At 45.4% G+C, this 23243-nt stretch overlaps 1 protein-coding gene and 2 pseudogenes across 1 annotated transcript; 1 reads left to right on the forward strand and 2 right to left on the reverse strand.

Annotated features, from left to right (window-relative positions):
• The first annotated feature begins 715 nt into the window (after window positions 1-715).
• On the forward strand, window positions 716-1728 carry LOC103682231 (annotated as a pseudogene).
• A 4679-nt stretch (window positions 1729-6407) lies between these two features.
• On the reverse strand, window positions 6408-8471 carry LOC103682230 (annotated as a pseudogene).
• A 2442-nt stretch (window positions 8472-10913) lies between these two features.
• LOC103682209 (procathepsin L) lies at window positions 10914-14797 on the reverse strand. The gene is made up of 8 exons (XM_040620160.1): window positions 14679-14797; window positions 14169-14305; window positions 13763-13885; window positions 13514-13660; window positions 13106-13330; window positions 12506-12668; window positions 11731-11848; window positions 10914-11267 (listed from the first exon to the last, which is right to left on the reverse strand). Exons 2-8 carry the CDS (start codon window positions 14292-14294, stop codon window positions 11168-11170), a joined length of 1002 nt encoding a protein of 333 aa, XP_040476094.1. The 5' UTR covers window positions 14295-14305; window positions 14679-14797; the 3' UTR covers window positions 10914-11167.
• Between the last annotated feature and the right edge of the window lie 8446 nt (window positions 14798-23243).

Consider the following 23243-nt stretch of genomic DNA (forward strand, 5'->3'; position numbering starts at 1 on the left):
AAGAAGGAATGTAGGAAATTACCAAGAAATTAAGCATGAATGGCCAACAACATTGCCTCTGACCCTTATTAAGATCCAGAATACTCCAAATACGAGACATGGTGTTTGGTCATTAAAGCCTACTGGCATCTCTAACCTTTCCATTCATGGAGTGAGTGAAAAACGTGATGCTATGACTAACTTAAGACAAGGGCTACCTTGTCTACCTGAAGCCCATCACCAACAGGTAAAAGAGGCATGGCCTCCACCAACTGATGGGCTTGCCACACCTTTCAACCAGAAGACCAGATAGACATCAAGGTCTTCTAGAAGAATGCATATGCTGTCACCTCCCTGGGAAGGGCCTTATGAGGTGCTGCCATCGAAACACTGCCAACAAAACAAAAGAAAAACCTGCCTGGATTCTTACAACTCTGCCAAAAGAGATTTTATTTAAGATTTTATTAAAGAATGACTTTTAATATCAAAAGTATACTGATGCAACATTAGAACTTCGTTCTTTTTCTCTGTAAAAAAGGACAAAAAATAATCTTAGATTGTTGGTTTGCTTATTACAGAAAATTACAAAGTTTTCTCTTACATTTAATGTAGAGGCCAATGGCCTAGATATACAAACTTTAAATGCTTTGTCTTTATCAGATTATTCAAGAAAACTGAGACTTAATACTAAAAGAGCTGAATTTTGTTCACAACTGTGTAACCTTCTGCATTTGCCTTTAAAACCTTTTATTGTTGGCCCTCCTCTCTTCAGGCATCCCTGGGCGAGTTTCATCATCTTTCAACCCCGCATGGCTGTCCCTGATCCACCACCCAGGGAAAACAGCATGACCTGGAAGTCCAACTACTTCCTTAAGATCATCCAACTTTTGGATGATTATCCAAATGCTTCATTGTGGAGCAGACAACGTAGGTTCCAGGAAGACACAGCAGATATGCATGTCCCTCCATAGGAAGGCTGTGGTGCTGATGGGCAGGAAGACCGTGAGCACAAGGCCATCGGAGGGCATCTGGAGAACACCCCAGCTCTGGAGAAACTAGTGCCTCATATCTGGGTGAACGTGGGCTTTGTGTTCACCAAGGAGGACCTCACTGAGATCAGGAACATGCTTCTGACCAATAAGGTGCCAGCTGCCACCTGTGCTCGTGCCATAGTCCCCGTAAAGTCACTGGGCCAGCCCACCACACTTGTCTGGGGCCTGAGAAGACTTCCTACTTCCAGCCTTTAGACACCACCACTAAAATCTCCAGGGGCGCCATTGAAATCCTCAGTGAGGTGTAGCTGGTTAAGACCAGAGACAGAGAGGGAGCCAGTGAAACCACACAGCTGAATATGCTAAACGTCTCCCTCTTCTCCTTTGGGCTGGTCATCCAGCAGGTGTTTGACAATGGCAGCGTCTACAGCCCTGAAGTGCGCTCTCGCTTCCTGGAGGGTGTCTGCTATGTTGCCAGGGGATGTCTTCTTGCAGGTAGGTTACCTGACTGTGGCACCAGTGCCCCATTCTACCATCAACAGATACAAGGAGGTCCTGGCTTTGTCTGTGGAGACTGATTGATTACACCTTCCCATTTGCCAAAAAGGCCAAGGCCTTCTTGGCCGATCCACCTGCATTCGTGGCTGCTGCTCCCGTGGCTGTCGTCACCACTGCTGCACCTGCCCCAGCCAAGGTTGAAGCAAAGGAAGATTCAGAGGAGTTGGACGAGGATATGGGATTTGGTCTCTCTGACTAATCACCAAAAAAGCAACCAAGTCAGCCCACTTTGTTTGTGAAACAAGGGAATAAAAGCTTACTTTTCTTAAAAAAAGACCTTTTATTGTCACTTCGGTTGAATAGATAAATATTGTTGCATAATGATCTATGATCCTATCTCATCAAATGTTCAAATATTTTTATTTTTTTTAACACAAACTTTCCAAAATCAGATTCTAAAATGAAGTATTTGACCACAATGTAACTAAAATATTCCGGAGGGCTACAGAGGGGAGGGGGGTGGGGGAATGGGATAGGTCGGTGATGGGTAGTAAGGAGGGCACATATTGCATGGTGCACTGGGTGTTATACACAACTAATGAATCATCGAGCCTTACATCGAAAACTGGGGATGTACTGTATGGTGACTAACATAATATAATAAAAAATCATTATAAAAAAATAAAAAAAAATAAAATATTCCGGAGGATCCATGGAACATTTTCAGGAGAAGTTATTTTCTTTTAAGGTATGACTTACAGCAATTGGATAAGATATACCTTTGTGAACAAATTGAAACATTTGTCTTTTCCTCCCTACCTGTTCTGTCCAGAATTTAAAAACTTTCAGTGAGTATTCTTATATTTTCATGACGATATGTTTATTTGCATAAATTTAATAAGAATCTTCTCTCCTTGTAACAGGACACAATTGGAAACACTGGTTATTATTACCAAGGCTTTGACTGAAATGTCGTATTCAAGAAAAGACATGCACAAACTCAGATATGACCAGACTGCTTTACAGAACTCAGGCAGAATTTACACAGCCAATAAAGCCCCTTGGAAAAACAGCCTGATACTTATATCTGAGTCTTTGAGCAAGGCAGGCAGCTTTTATACACTGTCGACAAAGAGACAATAAATCCATGATGAATTAACAGGATAAAGAAAACAGATGTTTGGGAGCTTTATTAGTAAGGAATCCTAGGAAACCTTTTTCTCTTAAGCTATGACTTACAGCGATTTAATAATCAGTCCAAGTTAAAAAAAACAAAACAACAACCACCCAATTTTGCAAATAAATTGGTCCGAATTTGGCTGTTCTTGGTAAAAATCAAGGTGATTATAGAGAGAAAAATTATGTTTCAATAACACACCTTTGTGGATATTAAATTCTAACAGTGTTCACTATAAATGGGACTAGATGCTAATTTCTTCTAGTTTCCTCCAAAGCCTGGCTACAATTCTCCAAACTATTTTCCATTTTCTCCCACCACTTTGACTTGGAATCTTTGTTTTTTTTTTTTTAAAGATTTTACTTAATTATTTGACAGAGATAGAGACAGCCAGCGAGAGAGGGAACACAAGCAGGGGGAGTGGGAGAGGAAGAAGCAGGCTCATAGAGGAGGAGCCTGATGTGGGGCTCGATCCCATAACGCCGGATCACGCCCTGAGCCGAAGGCAGATGCTTAACCGCTGTGCCACCCAGGTGCCCCTGACTTGGAATCTTTGAATCACTGCAAGTACCCTTTTTCCCAAAGCCCTGCAAAATGCATATAAACAGCTTGATGGACACTTCAGAGAAATCACCACAGCAGCTTGTGTATAGACAATCTTCCTGCCTGTTCCTCTCCGAGCCACTCACAAACTCACCAGGGACACTCAAACTACAAGCCAGGAAGATCTCAGACTGCTGCCACCTCTTACTCTGTCCAGAAACACTTCAAAGCAGCATCTAGAAATTCTTTCACTGGCTACCCTCAGAACTCAGAAACTGGTTTCTAATTTGATCCAATCATTTTGCTTTTATTGCCATAGAATTGACTCTTTTTTTTTAAAAAAATAAAGATTTATTCATTTATTTTAGAGAGAGACAGCAAGCGGGGAGAGGGGCAGAGGGAGAGAGAGAGCGAGCATCTCAAGCAGACTCCCTGCGGAGCATGGAGCCTGATGGGGGGCTCCGTTCTAGGACCCTGAGATCGTGACCTGAGCTGAAACTGGGTCGGATGCTCAACCGACTGAGCCACCCAGGCACCCCTGAATTGCCTCTTACTTATTACCTGGGCATTTGAAGCAGAGGCCTAACTTGGAGAACACACGTCCTCACTTCCTCCTGATGTGAATTTGACTGAACTGACCCACTGTCAGAACTAAGAAGATGAAACAATCTATAAGCTCAACTTCGAATGTGTGAAACTCCCAGCAAAGTTTCAGAGGAAGAAGCTGTATTGGCCAAAGGCAGGCCACCCAAAAATGTGGGCCAAAAATCTGGGCTTATGTGGCTGGGTGACAAAACTAAGCTTCATAGACGCCAGAGCCAAACCATAAGCCTCTTACATCAACTGTTTTGCAACTTGTTCTGCTCTCACAGACTGACAGGATCACGAGAAAAATGGAGATGTAAAGACATTAACACTATCAATGGCAAAGGTCATGGAACACTCCAGACTTTAGGTTAGGTTCCTTTTTATTTCATGTGGCGGCAAAGCATAGAAAGGGTTCCCTGATGAATGGTCACGACCATATGGCCTTGGATACCTGGCTCCCCTGTCACTGAGCACTCCACCCTAAATACCCACCAAATTATACTCATTCATAAAATTGTGCCACACAAACATGCCTGTTGAAAAATAACAGAAAATCTGCTGATAAATCAGAATTTCAAGTTCTTTTCAGCATTAAGGATCTTATTCCCAAATTTCAGAGATTGTGAATTAGAAAAGGCAATCTTAAATTTCTCTCAGATAATGAAACAAGGGTTCAATACCACCATGTCAGCTTTGAAAATACTCCATTGAGAAGGTAGCAGCTTAGCCTCTGGGAATCCCCAAATTGTGTTCTAGATACAGTGACTGCCCAGCAGGGGAGCTCGCCCAATCATCAGCGAAAAATGTTCCTTTTATGTAAACCCAGCGAGACATATAATATCTAACTTAAATCTGTTTAAAAAAGAATTAATATTTTCCATCAGATAAAGGAAACACAGACATTTGATTGGGCTGATCTATTTCGAGGGGTGTAGGACTGGTTTCATGAGATGCGGGGAAACGTGTTCTTTCCCGTTTATTCATCCTCATGCTTTTTTTCCCCTCCAAATGTTTTGAGTATAGACGACACCCAATGTTACATTAGTTTCAGGTGCACGACACAGTAATTTGCCAACCCCCATCCATTATGCTGTGCTCCCCACAGGGATAGCTACTGTCTGCGTCTCTCACTGTACACGTACAATGCTATTACGACACCATGGACCATGTTCCCTATGCTGTGCCTTTTATTCCTGTGGCTTATTCAGTCAACTGGGAGCCTGGACCTCCCGTTCCCCTTCATCCCTTTTATTCATCCTCATTCTAATCTATGTTCTCTTCACTCTCTGCAGATTTCTCACCACTCATTTACTAACTGGATTTCTCTCTCCACAGTCACCAGCTCAGCTAGTAGTCTGTAAAAATTCCAGGGGAGTTTTAGAGGAAGAAACTGGGGGGGCCAGGGAGGACACCCCAAAATGTGCCACAATGGTACATTGATTATTTGGAATCAAAGCTACTTGGCAAACAGCTGGTGTGAGGACACCCAGACTGTACTCCGTCCCCCTGCAAGCAGGAAACAAGTCTCCCATACAAGAGGTACCCTCCTCGTACTACGAAGTAAAAAGACATCCTTAGCAGCACAGATGGGACTTCAAAGCTGAGAGAGATGTAGAAACAAGCCTGGTGGCTTTTTTACTATCTACAGCCTCAGCCCAAATTCCACGTAGAATTCCTGCGATTTAAAGCTCCCACATACCTGTTTTCTCTTTCCTGTCAATTTCTCACAAATTATTGTCTTTGTCCAAAATTTATAACATCTGCCAAAACAAACAAAGAAACAAACAAACAAAAGAACTCTGCCTGCCTTGCTCATTTCTTTGGGTCTCAAATTTCTTGGTCATTTCTTTGGGCCCCTGTGCCTGTATAACGAAACTTCGTAGGGTTTTAACCTCCCATTACTCTGTCTCATGTCAATTAAATTCTTAAGCCAGTTGGAAGAATTTTGGAGGAAATAAGATGATTTCTTCCTCCCTACAAACCCTTACATTTTTTACTATAAAGAAGTTTGTGTATTAAAAACTGGAAGAAGGGCCCCTGGGTGGCTCAGTGGGTTAAGCACCTGACTTCAGCTCAGGTCACGATCTCAGGGCCCTGCTACGGAGATCTGCGTAGGGCTCCCCACTCAGTGGGGGGTCTGTTTCTCCCTCTGCCCCTGACCCCATACTCTCTTCTCTCTCTCAAATAAATAAAATCTTTTAAAAAACAGAAAGAATCACACCTCAGCATATGCAAGTAAATTTTATTTATTTATTTGAAGATTTTATTTATTTGAGAGAGAAACAATGAGTGATGGGGAGGGGCAGAGGGAGAGAGGGAGAGAGAGAAGCAGACTCCCTGCAGAGCTGGAGGCCTGATGTGGGGCCCGATCCCAGGACCTGGAGATCATGACCTGAGCCAAAGGCAGATGCTTAATCAACTCAGCCACCTATGTGCTCCATATTTTAAAAGGTGAAACTTTATGGAATCTTTTAAAACATAAAAATTCAAAAGTTACGGAGCAAGTGAACCACACGACATTGATTAGAGCAGGGATTAAGGAGGTAGTGATGTCACCAGTGGGAACGGTCACGGAACCAAATCATAAGTTGGATCTTCAATAATTGAAGTGTTTTATCCCACACAATAAGGTGTGGTCAACTTTAAAATAAAATTCATTTTCCGGACATTCTGTCGCCAGTCAAGGCCTTCTTTATACCTTCATCTCACACGACAGGAAAGCTGGCCATGGTGGTGATTCCACAGTGGTTGTCCCGGTCCCTCACCAACAGCATGTAGCCCTGCAGGCCCCAGTCCGTGCCCCAGCTGGAAGAAGCCAGGGTTTGCCATTTATTACAAACAACCAAACACATTTCTCTTCATGAACGATCACACCTGATTCTGACCAGGGCACCAGAGGCCAGGATAGATTCCAGAAGAATCCGGAGAGGCCGTTCTTGTTCATGCTTGAGTTCTAACCCAGAACACATTACTTCAATCCTCAGACCTTTCACAGAACTGCAACGTGAGCAGGAAAAGGAAACTCTTGGGTCAGATGTGTTTCAGAAATTAAAAAAAAAAATTCCAGTTTAGAAATGCAGGGGTAGCAAAACTATAGCAGGACCCCAGCAAGCGTGAGACAGTATCTTACTGTGGGATCACGTGAGTATGTCTGTGTTCCCCCGAAGTGGGGTAAACACTCTGGGATTTCAGATGTGTGCTCAGGGCTTGGAGGGTCTGCCTCCGAGCACTGATTCCACAAAGGATCCCTTTTCAATTTCGAACATAGGTATTACCTGTTCTTGACAATAGATTTTTTTTGTTGTCCTCTTCTCCTTCAGAGCCATAGCCAACCACCAGAACGCCGTGATCCAGGTCTTCACTGCTGCAGTTTGGATCATAATAAATGCCTGGAAGGTAAAATCCAATGTTGGGTGAGGACTCCCATGCGACGTGTGACAGTAGCCCAGCCTATCAACCATGGTCAGGGAGACATTTCGATTTTCAGTGAAATGACCTAAGTCCAGATCAGATTTAAAAGACAGATCATTTCTGAGCTAGGTGAGAGATTTAGGCTAGCAGAAAGACAAATGGTCACAATCTCTTTTGTAAGTCATAGTTAAGAAGCATAAGAAACTACCTGCCACAACCTTATTCTTCTACTTAAAAAACGTGAGCCTAGGGAAACAGCAGAGATCACAAAATTACTTGGGCCACGGGCTTCTTTCCAGTGTTAATTTCAGTAGTAAAAGTCTTTAAAACTTTTCAAGGTCTAACAATTGGAAAAAAGCAGAGCAAGCTATACCAATCAAATTATGTAGCCATTTAAATATATTTATAATGTGTTCAGAATCATGGGGATTTGAGTCAAGTCATGGCAAGTGGCAATAGCAGAATGAACCACTATGTTAAATCCACCCCCCCCCAAAATTCTACACTGAATTCTGCATACCGAAATGTCACTCTTACTGTATGTTAGGGTGGCTTTCCCATTTTTCTACCTGTATCTCTACATAGACAAGTGCTTACCTTCTTTACAGAACTGGAAGCTATCCAGGCTTGTACGGATAGCAGCGGAGACCGGCCCCCCAGCTGCCACCGCCAACATAAGGGCCTCCTCCTGCTGAGTGGAGTTCATGGGGCCAGTGACGTCGGCCGCAGAACACTCGGGCTGTGTTCGCAGGATCCATCCTTTCAAAGGGAGAAGGAAGACACTTGATCACTACCCTCCACGTCCTGGGGAACATGAATTCAAGACAGCTTGCAGGTAAGTGACTTCCAACCCAAGTTTGTTGTAAAGCATCCCAGGAGCTGAAAGGCTGGTGGTCGTTTTGAAACTGGAAATCTACCTTGTGTGTATTCAGTGAATTCTCCTGGGTCTCTGTGTCCGTAAGAACGTTTTTGCTCCAGAGAAATCTGTACGTTGTATAGAATGGTACGCATGTCTGCTTGTAACAGAGAAAGGAGAATAGGCACGTGGTAAGCACTGAGGCAGAGAGCTGTGCCAGGCTAACATGGTCTCCTGACGGTTCTGACAGTTTGCAGCTGTGGAGTCCGCCATCTAAAATGCGAATATTAAATGCGGTATCTGTTTTCTTCAAAAGCATGCAGGTCTGAGAGCAGAGCTGGAGTGGTGAGTGAGGAGCACCGTCTGGATCGGACTCCTCTGAGTCACGGCCCCCGTTGTGTGGAACATGCTGGAAGGCGTTATCCATTAGGTCACCACGGCAGCCCTCATTGCCTTGAGACCAAGAGCGGACCAGCAGGTTCTGCTCACGCAGTGACTCAAGTTTGCCAGTTTCCAGAACCTCTGTCCTTCGAGGGCACCAGCTGCACTAAAAGCCCAACGAGAAGCACACCGACCCTGAAACCAAATTATAAAGCTCTCAGTCTAAACTGAAATGAAGCTAAAAATGTAGTAAAATCTAATCACCTGCTTTTTTTCGTCAAAGAAGGGAAACAGGCATGAGAAAGTGGGAGCTGGTGGGCGGGTCTCTAAGATGGGTCTGTGCCGCCGTCTGAACTCTCCAGAGATGCAGAGCCAGTAGGATTCAAACCCCCAACCCACCCAGACACACACACACACACACACACATATACACACAGACACACAGATACACACACAGACACACAGATACACAAAGACACACAGAGACACACAGATACACACACATACACACACAGAGACACAGAGATACACACACACAGGCAGACATACACAGAGACACAAAGACACACAGATACACACAGATACACACATACACACACAGACACACACAGAGATACACACATACACACACAGACACAAAGACTCAAATACACACACAGACACACACAGGCATGCAAACAGATACACACAGACACACACACAGACACACACACACAGACATGCACACAGATAGACACACACACACACACACACACACACACACAGACACATTATGCCACAGCCTCGAGGCAGAATTCCTTCTTCTCCCGGAAACCTCAGTTTTGCTCCTAAGACATCCAACTGCCCCATGAGTGAGGCTGGAGGGGTTCAGGACACGCTCCCCTAGAATGTGCCGCGTTGACATACTGGTGCTTTTGAGCTGAGGGCACGTGAGAACCAGCAGAGGCAGGAAGGGCTCTCGGACATCCCCTTTCTGAAGCAGGTCATGACGTGTCTCCCAAGAAAGGGGTTCTTTCCCGAGGAAAGTTCCAGCAAGACAACATCCCGATCGCCAGAGGCCGGGAGTCCACGCGGAACTGCAGCTGTGCGAACACGCTTCCCAGATCCCCTGATCTTCCGCTCCTTCTGCTTCCTGCCCCCGCAGGGATCTCCCCGTCCTTCCCCACCACTTACTGCCCTTTGTCTTGTCGTTTCTCTACCAATCGTTCGCTTCTCTGTCTAGAAGGAAGAGGGGCTTCCAGCTCTGGTCCCTTCCTTGGGTCTTCACTCTCTCTTGAAGGCTCCCGGGTGCACGTAAAAACTCCATGAAACTTGTGTGCTTTTTTCCTGTGAATCTTCCTTATGTCAGTTTGATTCTTGGGCCAGGCCAGAGATGCTAAGCGGGAGGAGGAGAATTCCCCCCCCCCCCCCCACATGCTCACCCACATTATTGAGAGAAATCTTAATTTAAACAAAGTCGGCTGGTTGTCATTGTTAATCACTTCTACACAGGGATTCACGGCAAGCTCCAGAATGGCGTTCGACCAAAGAGCTGGGCACTCTGGATGCCCTCACTGGTCTGCTCCTCTGAGGCCCCAGCTCTGTTTTTGAAGCCTGGACTCATGTCTGGGGGCTTATCTTCAGCCCTTTTGGGCCCAAGACACACCAACCCACTGTGTCTGGTCCTTCCTCATCTGCAAAATAGCCACGGGGCCCTCACTAGCAGGTGGGGAAGAGGCCCCCAAAACTGGTTCTGGGACATCTGTCCTGTAGCTCCACTGGGCTGTAGCCATCTGGGGTCAAATGACCATGACCTCTAATGAATGTCTCTACTATTGAAATCCTATGTATGTCTGGCCACTTTTCGAAAATGTGAAGTCTTTTCCCTGTGAAGATAATGTGACTTTGTCCCTATAGATCATGGGTCCCATTTTGTTGCATTCCAGGGTTGGGCCAGATACAGCCCAAGGGCAGCTGACATAAGATGTGCATATTCACAACTACGAGAACCAGAGGCCACCCAGTGTTCTCCTAATGGACCAGTTATGTCTTTAGAGCACTGTCAAAAATAAAACGACAGGCCCAACATGGCATCACTTAGGTAAAGGTCCCAAGTCAGTAAACCAAGACTTAATACCTAAGCTAACTGCAGTTTCAACCTCCTCCCCGCTGACATACGACCTTTCATCAGTGATAATGGGAATGTTCTGGTCAGCACGAGGACATGTACTGACAGACCCTTTCTGTTCCCCTAAGGAAAGCGACCTTGCCTAGAACAACAGAGTCTTTGCCAATAATTTCCCTTTTTCTGCTCCCTCTCTACCTGTACAAACCTTTCTTTTTCCGTAGCTCTTGGAGTTCTCCTCTACTTGCTAGATAGATGGGAAGCTGCCTGATTTACGAATCCTTTATCAAACCAATTAGATCTTTGTAATTCACTTGTTTTTTTGTTATTTAAGAGTCTGATTCTGTCAGAAGTTAATATATTAAAAACTTCCCCCACTTCTACTTTGAAATGGTTTTATTTTAAAAGGTGAAACTTTATACATCAGTGTAAGATATAAAAATTCAAACGTTATTAGACAAGTCAACCACACGAAGCTGTTCAAAGCAGCAAGTTAAGAAGTCACAGAATCAGATCACAAGTTGCATCTGCAGGGATTTGAGTGTTTTATTCCACACAATAAGGTGTGATCGGTTGTAAGATGAAATTTCTCTTCTGCATATTCTGTCCCCAGTCAAGGTCTTCTTTACACTGTCATCTCACACAACGGGAAAGCTGGCTGAGGTGGCGATTCCACAGTGGTTGCCCCGGTCCTTGGCCATCAGTATGTAGCCCTGCATGCCCCACTGTGTACCCCAGCTGGAAGAAGCCAGGGTTTGCCATTTATTACAGAGGAGCAAATACGTTTATCCATATGAACAATCACACCTGATACTGAACAGCACACCAGAGGCCAGGACAGATTCCAGAAGAATCTGGAGAGGCCGTTCTTGTTCATGCTTGAGTTCTAACCCAGCACAGAATTCTGTCCCCAGACCTTTCACAGACTACAAAATTAGAGACCCCAAAATGCTTAGGGTCAGATGTGTTTCTGAAATTGGAAAAAATTTCCAGTTTAGAAATACAACGATACCAAAACTATAGCAGGACCCCAGCAAGCGTGAGACAGTATCTTACCGTGGGATCACGTGAGTATGTCTGTGTTCCCCCGAAGTGGGGTAAACACTCTGGGACTTCAGATGTGTGCTCAGGGGTTGGAGGGTCTGCCTCCGAACACTGATTCCAAAAAGGATCCCCTTTCAATTTCGAAGATAAGTATTACCTGTTCTTGACAATCCAATAATTTTTGTTCTCCACTTCTCTTTCATCAGAGCCATAGCCAACCACCAGAACGCCGTGATCCAGGTCTTCACTGCTGCAGTTTGGATCATAATAAATGCCTGGAGAAGAGAAATTCAGTGCCAGGGTGAGGATCTCCGGGAACATGTGATAGTAGCCCAGCCTATCAACCACAGTCAGGGAGGCATTTCAAAATTCAGTTAAATGACATAACCCCAGATAAGATTCAAAAATTGGATTTCTTTCTTTCTTTTATTTTTAGCTAGGCTAGGGATTTAGCCCGTATCTAATACCAGCAGAAAGACGAATTGGCATGATCTCCTCTGTAAACAATTTGTCAAGAGACATAAAAGAGCAATCACTGACACCTGTGACTCGACTTTGAGCGTGAGGAAGCAGCACAGAACACAAAATTACTTGAGCCAAGGGGTGCTTTCCAGTTTCAATAACAGTAGTAAAATTCTTCGGAATGTTTCAAGGTCTAACAGTTAGAAAAAAGTAAAGTAGATTAAGGTATACCAGTTCCATTATGTAGCCATTTAAATATATTTATGATGTACTTAAAATTACAGGGATACAGGTCAAGTCACGTCAGATGGAAACAACAGGCACAAAACTTTCATGAGCAGAAAAAACAACTATGTTAAATCTACACCCTCCAAAATTCTACACTGACTTCTACATACCAGAGTCAATCTTGTATGTAATGGTGGGTTTCCCATTTTTCTGATTAAATTTCTGCATAGACCGATGCTTACCCTTATAATAGAACCGGAAGGTGTCCAGGCTTGCATCAATCGCAACAGAGATGGGCCCCACCGTTGCCACCGACAACACAAGGGACTCCTCATCCTGATGGATGTCCATGAAGCCAGTGTCATTGGCGACAGATTGCTCGGGCTTGTATTTGCAGTGTCCATCCTTTCAAAGGGAAAGGAGAAGAGCTTTGATCACTGCCATCCACTTCCTGGGGAACATGAGTTCAAGACAGTTTGCAGCTTAAGGATTCCCAAGTCAAGTTTGTTATGAAGCATCCCAGGAGCCGAAATGCTACTGGTTGTTTTGAAATGGAAACATTAGCTGGTGTGTATTTAATGAGACACTCTCTGTCTACCTGTCCATAAGAAGTTTTTGATTCTGGAGAAATTTGTACTATACGTAGAATGGTATCGCCACATAACATAGAACTAGGGGGTTATATGGCAACCATTGAGGCAGAGGACCATGCGTGGCTAATATAGTTTAATGACAGTTCTGACAGTTGGCAGGTGTGAATATTAAATATGGTATCTGTTTTCTTTGAATGTGTTCAACTCTAAAAAGCGGAGCTGGAATGACAGGTACGGAGCGCTACTTACCTGTGCACGATACGGGTAGGATTCCTCTGAGTCCAGGCCTCCGTTGTCCTTCACATACTGGAAGGCGTTATCCATCAGGCCACCATTGCAGCCCGCATTGCCTTCAGCCCGAGAGCAGTCCACCAGGTTCTGTTCACTCAGTGACACAAGTTTGCCAGTTTTCCGGAACATCTGTCCTTCAAGGGCACCAGTTGCACTAAAGGCCCAACAAGAACCACACTGACCCTGAAACCAAATATAGAAAACTCTCAGTCTACAAAACAGATGGCAAGATTTGACAGCAGCCCACAGATCTGAAAACTCTTTTAAAACATCGTGAGCTGCCCATGTTTCTCAACTGACAACAGTAAGGACACTGGGTTCCTTTTGCCTTTACTCCTGAGGGTGACCTGCTGAATCCTGTCTCACCTGATCCTTCACAGGGGTTACGTAGCCTTTCTCTCTCCAGTCCAAAGATGAGGGGGTCTCAGCAAAGGGAAGTAGTTGGAACATGTTCCCCTCCTTGTGCTTCTGGATTTTAAGACCATTCATCACCTGCTTGAATTCTTCATTGGTCTTCAAGGAAAAGGAAATAGAATGTTGACAAGCAGGAGATTTTTTTGGTAAAGTACTGAGGAGAGGACGCAAGAAACGTTCAGCAACCCATGCCACACTCACCAGGTCACCAAAGGCATTCATTGCCAGCATGAAGCTGTGTTTCCCTTGTCTGTATTCCTCATTGTGCTGGTCAATCATTTTCATATTCTTCTCCCACACTGCTCTCCTCCATTCTTCTTCATCCTGCAGAAAAACAAACTATCGTTTACTTTTATGTAAAGCCAACTCACCTGCACCAAGTGCATGTACTGACAGAGAGGAGGAGAAACTTGACCAGGGATGGGCTGGTGCTCTGGGAGCTGTTCTCCAGCGACCACACAGGACATATGCCCACATGGTGTGTGGTCACGGTGCCCTGCTTACTGCCTTGGTCAGAGCAGCCTCAGGAAGCTACTCTCTGCTGGGAACTCCCACCAGCATAGAACATTCCCCGGGGGGCTCACTGGACAGCTCGGATGTTACCAACCTTGGTATATAGCTTCCCGTTTGCCGCCTTCCAGCGGGTCCAGCGCGCATCTAAGCTCTGATCGAATTGTGGAGCCGCCGAGGCTATTCCCAGGCAAAGGGCAGCCAGGAACAGTGAAGGATGCATGTTTCAAAAAGCTAGGAAGAAAACAATGAGTTTCTGATTAGACCAAACCGCCTAAAAAGCCATCCTTTCTTCTGAGATGTTAGAAACACTAAGGTAGGAATACAAACATAAAATTTATCCTCCCAGGTGTTTCCACGGGGCTGTGGAGGAAGGCTGAGGGTGTGGGATGTGCAGGGGACTTGCAGCCCTGCTCCCTGTGCTGCGACCCGCCTGCCACTTCCAGGGGACTTGCATCTTGGCTCAGGGAGGGGCGGGCCCTGACAGCGAGACGTCAGGGGAGTCAGGCTGCCCTGTCTGGAGTCCCGAACCCCTGACCCCCAATGCAGGTGGCCGCGCTGGTTCCGCGGGTGGCCCCCCTGCTCACGCTCGGCATGGGAAGACCACCTGTAGCCGGTGCCGCTCCACAGTCTGGGTCACAGATGCATGTCCCGGGGTCCAGAAGGCCGGGCAGTGGGTCGAAGCCGCGCTTTTAAGTCCGGGATCCGCCCGCTCAGCCCCGCCCCGAGCGCCTGTTGAGGCTGCGAGTGGCTGAGCCAGCCTGTGGGCGGGGCCTCTGGGCTCCGGAGCTCCGCGAAGGTGGAGCTAGCTGAAGGAGCCTGCCTCGGGGACCCGGGCGAGCTGGGGGGCCGCGGGCAGGACTGAGGAGGGAATCCAGTCCCTCTGGGGACCGGGATCAACTAATTAGCAGGAATTTATGTGTTGGCAGGTGGTTGGCGAAAAGAAGCTCACAGGGAACCCCAAGTGGGTTTCCAGCGTCACCCTGCGTATCCTTTGGTCCTAGAGTCTTTGGTTAAAATCTCCCTGAGGGCTGAGAACAGGGTAATCTAGTCTAGTGGTTCCTGTTTATTCCAAGCAAAGGTGGGGCAGCTGGAGGAAGCAGAGCCCCGCAGGGGAGTGAGTTATGACTGTTTCAGGATGGGATGCCTCTGGGTTATGGAAAAATCTGGAGATGACTAGAAATCTCCAAATAGGGGATGCGCCGGGCAGGGCTCCAGTACTTTCAAGGAAAGGGACTGATGGGAGCGCTGTCCAGGGAAGGTGTGGCATTTTGTAATACTGCTGTCCTGACTCCCCTAGCGGGGATTCTTCTTCCCTCTCACACCCTTTCTCAAAACTGACAGAAACGTGTTATTTACAGAGAAATCTGGCTTAATAAAAGGGATAAAAAAAGGTGGAATGTAGAAACGCTTTTTCCTCCCTACTCTCTGCATTATGGATTATTATGTTCCTCAGTATCCAATGTGCTTTTCTTTAGGTTTAAGAAATTTGTCTTACTGACCTTCACTTCAATGGTTATTACTTAAATTTACATTTAATGTCAGTATTTAAACAACAGTGTGAAAATGTTTTAAATGGAGGAAAACATACAAAATATGGAACACAAACCGGAAGCATTGTCACAAGTTGGGCAATGTGCTAACATTTTCAGCAGAATTGAAACTGAGAATACATTTGACTGAACTGACTCCTAGTATCAGGGCAAGCCACCATTGCTCCGGGCTTCTGTTTGTGGGGGTGGTCAGATGGAGTAAGGGGTAGAAATGCATCTGTACTTCCAACTTGATTAATAATGACTCTCAGCTGTGCAAGGAAGGTCACATCTTTTCTCCTGTGGTGTGATGTGGGGTCTGAGGGACAGGCCCTGCTGCTTCCTCCTGCCTGAGTCATGGTGGGGCCTTCCCACACTGACACAGTCCTGAAGGACCCCTGCTGAGCCTTCCCACAGCCATTGGCCTCCTCCATCTGACCATCTCATTTATGCTCCCTAGTGCTTCAGCAGTTCTGTCCTGAGTGGGTAATAGAAACATTCAAAAAACCTTTCTAGAAAGTCACTAATACTCCATGGATGACGTTAAAACAAACCTAGCCATATTTTTTAAAGAAAGTAATATTTTGGGCAAGAAATTTCCATTTGAGGCTAGAGTTAGTTTTTCCCTCTTGAAAAACATTCTCCCCCTTGAAAAATGTGTTTTCTACTTAATTCAGAATTTTCCAGATCTATAACAACTTGAGCTGATGAATCTAGCCTGAAGAGTATTAAAGAAAGAAAAAAGAAATCTTACAGAAGTTTTGACACTAAGTACTTCTGCAATGCAACAAGGATTCCCCCCATTTGTAGGAGCTACAGAGTTGGCTGGACTCCTTGGGCCCAGAGGCAACTGGCCCTAATATTTCAATGAAATACAAAACAAAACAATGTAAATGATCCGTTATTCCAGCATCATGCCTCCCTTCCCTGGGTCTGCAGGGGAGATAGTGTTCATTCATTGAACAAATATTTATTTAGGCCAATCATATGTCAGGTGAGTGGTGAACATGATGCTTGGCTGGCAAGACACAGGGTACACAGAGAAATATTTACTAATTCAGGCCACTGATTTTAAGACAACATAGTTTTCGGTTCAAATTTTGATTCTGCCTCTCAACAGTCGTGTAAATTTGGCAAGACACTTCACCTCGTAGGGTCTATATTTTCACCTGTCAAAGGGGACTAAAAATGCCCATTTATTTTTTATTCTTTAAAGATTTTATTTATTTATTTGACAGAGATAGAGACAGCCAGCGAGAGAGGGAACACAAGCAGGGGGAGTGGGAGAGGAAGAAGCAGGCTCCCATCAGAGGAGCCCGATGTGGGGCTCAATCCCAGAATGCTGGGATCATGCCCTGAGCCGAAGGCAGACGCTTAACGACTGAGCCACCCAGGCGCCCCAAAAATGTCCATTTCTAAGGGGTATTGTAAGGATTATAGAGGATAAGTTATATAGTGGTTAGTGTACAGTCCCTAGCATAAAGCTACTATTATTATTCTTAATGATGTTCTGGAATTTAAGAGAGCTCTTATCAAAACAACCTTGTTGGATCATGTCTTAAGATGTATCACTGACGGTTTTAGAATATCAGACAATCCAGACATAATAGGACAGGTGACAAGCCCTTCGGGTCTGGGGGCGGGGGGCGAGCACCTGAGGTCACAGGGCCCAGCAGAGATGGACAGATGGACAGAGGATTTCGAACACAAGACCACAGATATTCAGCTGAGGCCATTCCAACACGCTGCCTCACGGGTGCTCTGTGCTCAAGGTTGGATGGAGAGTCAAGGACAAAGGTGACCTTGGACAAGGTCAACCAGATTGGTCTCAACCAAACCAGCTTCCATCTTCATGGCTTTCTGCCCTGTGTTCCCTGTTTGTTGAGTCCCCAAGTATGCACGATGCACTGGAATTGGTGGGCAGATTTTTGGGCAAAATGCACCGCTGAGTCCAGGCTTCGCCTTGGTGAACCTTGCTCATGGGTGATCTGTCTGGGAAGCTGGTGTTCTTCCCCCCTCTTCTCTTGTATCTCAGAAATATCAAAGGCAAGTAAAAAATGACTTTGTAGATGTCTAGCGGGTTCACTCTCCAATTGGTCCTGGCAAACTGGACTTGCCAGCAAACATGAGTGAACAGTTGCCTTAAACTTTCAGTTTCTAGATCCTGACCTAGTCACACTCTAGTGGAGAAGGCAGTGGTTTGTTGTAAAAATACAAAGTATGTGAATGTTTAATTATCAAGTGGAACAATTAACCAAACCAATTCCCTGGCTCATGAACAACAGTGTCACACAGTCCCATAGCATGTCCCTGGGGATGGGACAATAATGCGTCGTTGCCCTGGCGTGTCTCCTCCCTTTAGAGCCTTTATATGCAACTTGGTAGCAGCTGTTTTCATGGATTCTCAGAGGGACCTTGGCCATTGTCCTTCCAACATTTTTTTCTGTTTCTTTTTCTTCAATTCCTTCTGTTTCTTTTTTTCCTTCTTTTCTTTTTTTGTTAAAAAACAAAACAATTATTCGTTATGAAAAGCTTAGAAAGTACAGATGGGCAAAAAAGGGAAAAAATGTATCCAAAATTCTGCTCTACATCTTTGTGGCTTCTTGAAGCCAGTAGACAACTGAGATGTATGGCTCACTCACCAACACTCTGTTTTGAATGGTGACCTTTGATCGCCGTAATACCCTTTATCCCGTGTTCCAGATGCGTGAACTGATGTTGGGAAAATTCTGGCAGCTTCCTGAGCTGGTAAGCAGGGAGACAGGGTTTGATCTCAGGACCTGTCACTCCAGACAAGGCAGCATGGGTGCTGGGCCAGACCAGACCTGGGATTGAAGGCTGACAATCAGTAAAGATCATTAGAGAGAACCGATGAGGACAATAGTTAATGCTTCATGTTACAGTCCTGGGGACAGCAACCAAGGGACCGCACCCCTCCCTCTGGGCCCCCACAAGGTCATCACCCTAGGTACAGTCCCTAACCCTTTGCTACTATGTCCATTTAAACATTTCTGGAAAGTTTTTCCTGTGCTCTGTGACAGTGCGCTGATTTCTGGGGAGATCCTCTCTTCTCCCTGTTGGAACCACCACCCTCTTCCCCTAGCAGAATACTCCCCACGCTTGTGTTATTTCTTCTAGAGCAGGTCCTGGGGCAGGATGGCAGGGCCGTGGGGAGACTGTATCCGACACTGAGGGGACCCATAGCCACCTGCACACTTGTGTCATATGGGATGCAAGGGGATTGAGATTTTCTGAAATGTCAGTGTTTGTTTCTTATTTGTATTTCTTTTCTAGGGACATGTACCCTCTACGGCCAGGGACATCTTGTCTCATAGACGATCAGAATTTTAACAACAGGGGGCGCCTGGGTGGCACAGCAGTTAGGCACCTGCCTTCGGCTTAGGGCATGATCCTGGCGTTCCGGGATCGAGCCCCACATCAGGCTCCTCTGCTATGAGCCTGCTTCTTCCTCTCCCACTCCTCCTGCTTGTGTTCCCTCTCTCGCTGGCTGTCTCTATCTCTGTCAAATAAATAAATAAAATCTTTAAAAAAAAAAAAAAGAATTTTAACAACAGGAATGCAAGAGGAGAGAGTCGTTGTTCGGCCCTTGACATCCCAATTAGAATTCCTGAGTCCAGGAGGGCCCTGAAAACCAAGCTTTAAAGAGAGAAAAAAAGATTTCCTAATCCTAGGGCCAAGCTGAAAACCTCACATAAGGTCATCGCATGCAAGAATAAGTGTCCTTTGCCTAACAGAGTGGGAGAAAGAGGGGAAAAGATCTCCCTAAGATGGAGAGAGGAGCAGGACATCCCTCTGAGGGGAACAGACTGCTTACACTGATGCCTGTACTCATGCATGGCTGGTGGGCTCTGGAAGATGCCCAGCACAGCCTTTGGCAAGGAGGGGTGCAGGTTATGTATTTGAAATGACAAAGACTAGCAAAAACAGACCGCTTATAAGACCCAAGGACCCTTGCACAGCCATGGGAAGGAGAAGAGACTTCTTAAAGAATGAAAGAGGCTAGATTTTGCATGAGTGGTTCCAAGTCAGACTCATTTTAAGAATAATAAACGAATATGATAATTCTCGATAGTATGTGGATAGTAATTAAACCCAAGGGCAGGGTTAGCATATGGTTGAAGCTGAAAAGGACTCATTCTTTCCCAGAAAGTGAAAGGGAATGTATAGGGTTGCTGGAATGTGGGAAGTGAAGGTTATAGCTTCTCCTTAGGCCATTCCTATAATTCCAGTGGAATCACCTTAAGTTCAAGTCCTACTTAGCCGCTAACAGGATAAAGGTTGACAAACATAAAAAGAAAATGCTACAGTCTTTCTAGCGGTTTAAGACATTTTTGTCTCATCAGCCGTGTGTGCTCAGCTTTGGGTTCCTGCGTCCTGGCTGGGGAACTCCTTTCCCACGCCCGACTCTTTTCCATCTGAGTTGTGTGCACTCCTGTTGCAAAGGGAACTGTTCTTAGTTGATGGCCCATGATTTGCATGGTGGAGTGCTCAGTGAGCTCAGAGGAACCCAAGCAGTCTGGGCACCAGTGCAATCCTGGCTGTGCCAAATGGTGTTACTAGAATGCTCAAGTGTAGGTGCCAATGATCACCTGTACGGGAGGGGAGCCCGGCCCCAGGCGCACAGGGCTGGGGTTGAACGCAGGGGCATGTGACCCCACAGCCCCCTCCTCCAGGCACCCTGGGGCAGTGTACACAGTGCATAAGCATTGCCAGGGGGCAGACAGGAAATACGCTGCTGCAGGTAAGGTGTGCAGTCTGTTCCACCTCTGTTTGCTCGGAGTTCAGGATCAAAGACCGGTGGGGCAGCCTGAAGATCCCAGCTGGCTGGTCACACTCACATGACGGTACCAGAGAGCTGGACACACTGGTTCTCCCGCCAGTCACTCAGGTGGTCAGGTTGAAAGGATAACCTTCATTACTTGCTGACTTTCTTGTATGCAACCTGTTCTTGACTCAGCCAGAGGTATCCATTGCCTTTGGAAGTGTTGGGATTATTAAAAGGGAAACAGTAAGAGAAAGAGTCACATATTCAGTCTTTAACTTTCAAAACAGAATTTTTGAGCCCCTGGGTTTCAATACAAAGTCAGGCTTTATAGAGAGAGACACACTGTCCTTCCAATTGCCAAAAAGCTCATGAAGGCTGGGCTGGGCACCTAGGGTGTCTTGACTCAAGATCATCTTGTCTTCTATTACATATGTCTTTAGGAGATTAAAAAAATTAGCAGGCAACATAATTACTGTTGTAATACATGTATACATGGCTACGGTGGATGAGGAATCCAGGTTTCTGTGTAACCTGGAGGCCAGACAGGATGGCAAGTTCAGGTCCAAGTGTCAGTGCACTTATGAATTAAAACCTGCTTTCCCCATTCTCTATCCCTGGGTCTGTTGGAGCAGAGACCACTGCCCCCTGTGTTTCATGACAAAGCCATGGTCACATGTGTGTGACTCCAGCTTTCCTCCTAACGCTGAGATCTGTGACCATGATTCCAGAGCAGCCAGAATCACGGTGCTTCCCAAAGCGATGCCCTGCCTATGGAACATAGGTGAGTTTTATAGTGTCAGGGGATGGAATCCACATGGCCACGAAAGATTTCATGGGAAGGGGCCTGTGGGGCTTGCCCTGCATTTCTATACACAGCTTCTGGCCAACAAAACAATAATAAACTTGATAACCACACTGCCCACAAGAGTCTGGTCACTAGTCTAGTGAATTGGAGAAAAAAAGGATGGTTTTTTTTTTTAGGTTAAATTATTCAATAGAAAGAAACATTCATTATTCTAAGACTCTAACACTCCTCATTTTAAAAAATCTACTCTTTCTCTTCTTCATGGCATTACAGTGTTTTAAAAATGTGTTTTGTCTGGGGATGTACTGTATAGTGACTAATATAACAAAATAAAAATTATTAAAAAAATAAAAATGTGTTTTGTAATGTTGGTGACAACAGAGGGCTGCTGTCCCTCTTTGAGTGGTCTTACTTAGGAAAACAAACTGTCAGTCCCCCATGTTCTTTGTGAAATATTACTACTCCATGAAAATCCCGAAGTGTGGGAGCCACTTTAGGGCTTCTCAGGGTGCAAGAGGCAATAGACGAGAAGCTCACCTTTCCTGGGAAGCAGCTTCAGGCTCCAGATTTTGGAGGCAAAGGGTAGTAAAATTTATTTTTATTTCTTATTTTCAGGACAGCATTCCTACCAAAATGGTGAATGAAACCTAACCAAGCCTGAAGTCCACCTTTGTCCAGTTTATGGGGGATATGTTCGATGTCACCGGGAGAAAGCAATCAGATAAAGTCACAAATCAGAACATGCCACAAGATAAGCAGTTCTGCATGTTGGCCCTGCGGCTGGCTGGGTGTTCTCTATGTGGAAGGGTCTTCAGTGGGGGGTCCTCACTGTTTACAGCCTGTGTTGACTGATAAGGTCCCCCAGTAGTTTCCCAGTGCCAAGGTGGGCAGGGTCCCAACTGGACAGCTGGCTCCCAGGTGTGGGGATGTGAGGAGCCTGGAGAAGTGGGAACCTGAGCCGGGAGGCAGGGGAGCCTCATGCAGAGAAGAGCCCAGAGTCTTAGTGAGCTGAGTCCCCAGCCTTCAAACCAGGCAGAGAAGGACACGGATCACCACAGACTGGTTAAAAGTGTTGTCAGTTCAGCGAGCATTCTGATGAGTCACTAATTTGCACATGTCAGGGAACCCTACAGCTTACGAATGAAAAAAATACAACGTGATGGGGCTTCCCCAGATTTGAAACCAATCCTAAAAATGTGCATGGCATTACCAAGAATGCATTTTGAACCTGCAAGTTTTCTAAACTCTCAATAATTATAATTATTAACTAATCATTGTCATCTCTCATGATGTTGGGATGATTGAATAATCTTTCCATTTTGCTCAGAGTGGTATTATAAAATCTGTTATAGGTAGCAAAAACTGTATTGAAAGTATTAGAAGGTGTGTCAACAGTTTATTCATAAAATAATGCTTCCTGGGAAAAATGAAAATCAGTGAGAGAGAGAGAGCAATACAAATTCATTTTTTCCCTCAGCACGAAGTGCTTCTCTCCTTGGATTTTAATTATGTGACAAAACAAAAAAAAACAACAAAAAAAGAAGTTTCACGTCCAATCCAAAATACAGGAGAAAAGTTCATGAGATTGTTTATCCCAGCTTTATTTGTAATAGGGAAGCATGAGCGTCTCAGGGTCGGGAATCGGGACACGGCCACACCATCAGAGAATGCAGTCGTTAGCCCTGTGCTTTCTGAAGAGTTTTGCATAACATTGAATTATTGCTGTTATAACACATTAGGTTAAAAAAAAGGCAGGATATAAAATTGTACATTTTATATGATTTCAGTTACATTAAAATATGTCTACCGTTGTTTTGGTAGGGAATAAAAACTTTCATGACATCAAATTGCCCCCAAATCCAAGCGGGTCCTGGCCCGAGCTCCAGGGAGGGTTGGCTCCGAAGGCTTTAGGTTGCTGACTTTTAGCACACTGGACGGTCAGCAGTACATTCCAGGCTTCTCTGTCGCATGTGAGGGCTGGTCACAGCATCACATGATTCCCAGGAATCAGCCCCAGCCTCGCTCGAGGGTGACTGGCCTTGCCTTCCT

The sequence above is a fragment of the Ursus maritimus genome, unplaced genomic scaffold (assembly GCF_017311325.1).
Source record: "Ursus maritimus isolate PB19 unplaced genomic scaffold, ASM1731132v1 scaffold_34, whole genome shotgun sequence".
Lineage (NCBI taxonomy): Eukaryota > Metazoa > Chordata > Mammalia > Carnivora > Ursidae > Ursus > Ursus maritimus.